Source organism: Notothenia coriiceps, unplaced genomic scaffold (assembly GCF_000735185.1).
Source record: "Notothenia coriiceps isolate Sejong01 unplaced genomic scaffold, NC01 NC01_scaffold00022027, whole genome shotgun sequence".
NCBI classification, from domain to species: Eukaryota; Metazoa; Chordata; class Actinopteri; order Perciformes; family Nototheniidae; genus Notothenia; species Notothenia coriiceps.
The window spans coordinates 1-2,060 of record NW_011354728.1 but is presented as its reverse complement, the minus strand read 5'-3'; the positions used below and the strand labels follow the sequence as shown (position 1 = coordinate 2,060).

General features: G+C 45.0%; 1 protein-coding gene across 1 annotated transcript; it reads left to right on the top strand.

Annotated features, from left to right (window-relative positions):
- Window positions 1-296: 296 nt before the first annotated feature.
- LOC104953638 (uncharacterized) lies at window positions 297-1,771 on the top strand (the record flags this gene model as incomplete). Its single annotated transcript, XM_010780610.1, has 3 exons — window positions 297-464; window positions 578-974; window positions 1,154-1,771. Coding segments are annotated over 3 exons (1,083 nt in total), but the record flags the coding sequence as incomplete, so codon positions are not given.
- Between the last annotated feature and the right edge of the window lie 289 nt (window positions 1,772-2,060).

Genomic DNA, 2,060 nt, shown 5'->3' with positions numbered 1-2,060 from the left:
GGTTCTCATTACCCTGTGCTTAAATTCACCTGTCTCACAGTGTTCTTTGTCAGTTCGTATTGTCTTACGCTATGTTCAGGTTGATGTTTCTTGTGCACGTGAAAAGTTTCATTCCTCACTACGTGAGCGCTTTCATTTTTTGTTCGCTATTTTTGTCATCTCGACTAGAGGTTGATAGTTACCCTTTTTGTTGTTCACTGCTGTATTGGAAAATAAAGTATCTTACAAATACTTTACCTCTGTCTCCCGGGTCGTGCAATTGGGTCCTACATCCTAAGTGTCTGAGTTCGTAACAGAGGGGGCTCGTTGACAGCCTCAAGGAGCTTGACAAGCTCAAGGCAATTCATCAGAACCTTAAGTGGCTTTACAAGCACGATAAGATCAGCCCAAAAGCCTTACATGAGCTGCGTTTGGTAGCGGAGGCCTTGGAGGAGAAAGTGCTGAAGCCAACCAACCTTGCTGGGGTGAGATTTCTCCCATACATACACAAAGCCAACAAGGTAGGTCTAAACAAATATTTAATAGATAATTAAATCTCATCAGCATAGAAAATATAAAATTGCTATCTTTATTGCAGATTGTGTGCGAAAGCTACGCGGTATTCGTGACCTACTTCCAGGATATCCTAAGCACTGAGAGAAGACCGAAGCCAAGCCCAAAGGTGCAAGGAAGGGCGTACAGGATCCTCACCTTCCTCATGGACTATGACAATGTACTTTTCAGTTATTTCATGCGGGACACTTTTGAAGCCCTCTCTGAGTTGTCACTGAACTTCCAGAAGGACAGCCTGACTGTATGTGATGCTGTGGAAGCCCTGGAGACATGCTCACTGAAGTTAGTGGACCTGCAGTTCCAACCAACTGAGGGGATGCAGGAGGTCATTGATGCAGTCTCAGAAACCGGCCTCTTCCGAGGGACTAAACTCAAGTATGTCAACGAAGGGCAGATTCTCTTTCTCCAGAAGAAAGTGATAGGTATGTGCCCAATAATTTTTTCTTCATAAGTAAATATGGGCATAACATGTTTTAATAGATAATTCTTTTATGGTGGTCCAGAGACAGGAATATCATTTCACATTTGTTATGATATAAAGGATTTTTTATGGTGGTCCAGAGACAGGGATTATAATTTGACATTTTTTATGTGTTTGCAGATGTGCTCATCAAGCACCTGGAGAAAAGATTCCAAGATCTCCAGAAAGGGAGTGTCCCTTCAAAATGTGTCATCTTCAACCCCAGTCAGTGGCCCTCTGACAGACAGGAGCTGGCTGCCTATGGCAAACAAGAATTTGCTGATATCTGTGAGCATTATCAGCCCCTGATGGACGAGCACAGTGTTACAACTAAAATGCTGAAGTCTGAGTTAATCCTCTACAAGAGTTATGCAACAGCCCGCACACTTCGAATGCCACAGATCTTCTCTGGCATCCTGTGTGACACTGAGAGATGCAAACAGTGTAAGGGGCTGTCAATACTGTTTGAAGTATACCTTGTTCTGGCAATCAACACTGCAGTGTGTGAGCTGGGGTTCAGCTGCATGAAGAGGGTGAAGAACGACTGGCGTTCCTGTCTGGGTACTGAGCTGCTCATCCGCCTGATGTTTTCCTCCATTGAGGGCCCCTCAATGGACAACTTTGATGCTGCCGGAGCCGTGGAGAAGTGGTGGACCTGAGGAAATAGGACTCGTCGCCCTGGCTTCAACCCGTGGCAGAAGGAGCAGGAGCAGGAGATAGTGGACGACCTCTATGAAGACCTGGTTCTTATGGATCAGGAAGCCGAGCAGGAGGAGAATGTGCGCCAGGAGGCCATATCTGACAAGCTCGGACTTGAGGCAGAGAATGTGGCTGCTGGCGAGAAGCGCTTGGCTGAAGCTCTTGACGACTCAGATGAGTCCGACATAGACGAGTCAGACATTGACACTTTCAGTGAAAGACTATTAGTCGTTGAACCAGCAAACACAAAGAAGAAGTGAAATGAAGAATAAAATTGAAATTGTACAATATAATATTGTGGTGGTTCATCTTATAATTCAGTCTAGAGAATTCACCAGACAGCATCTAA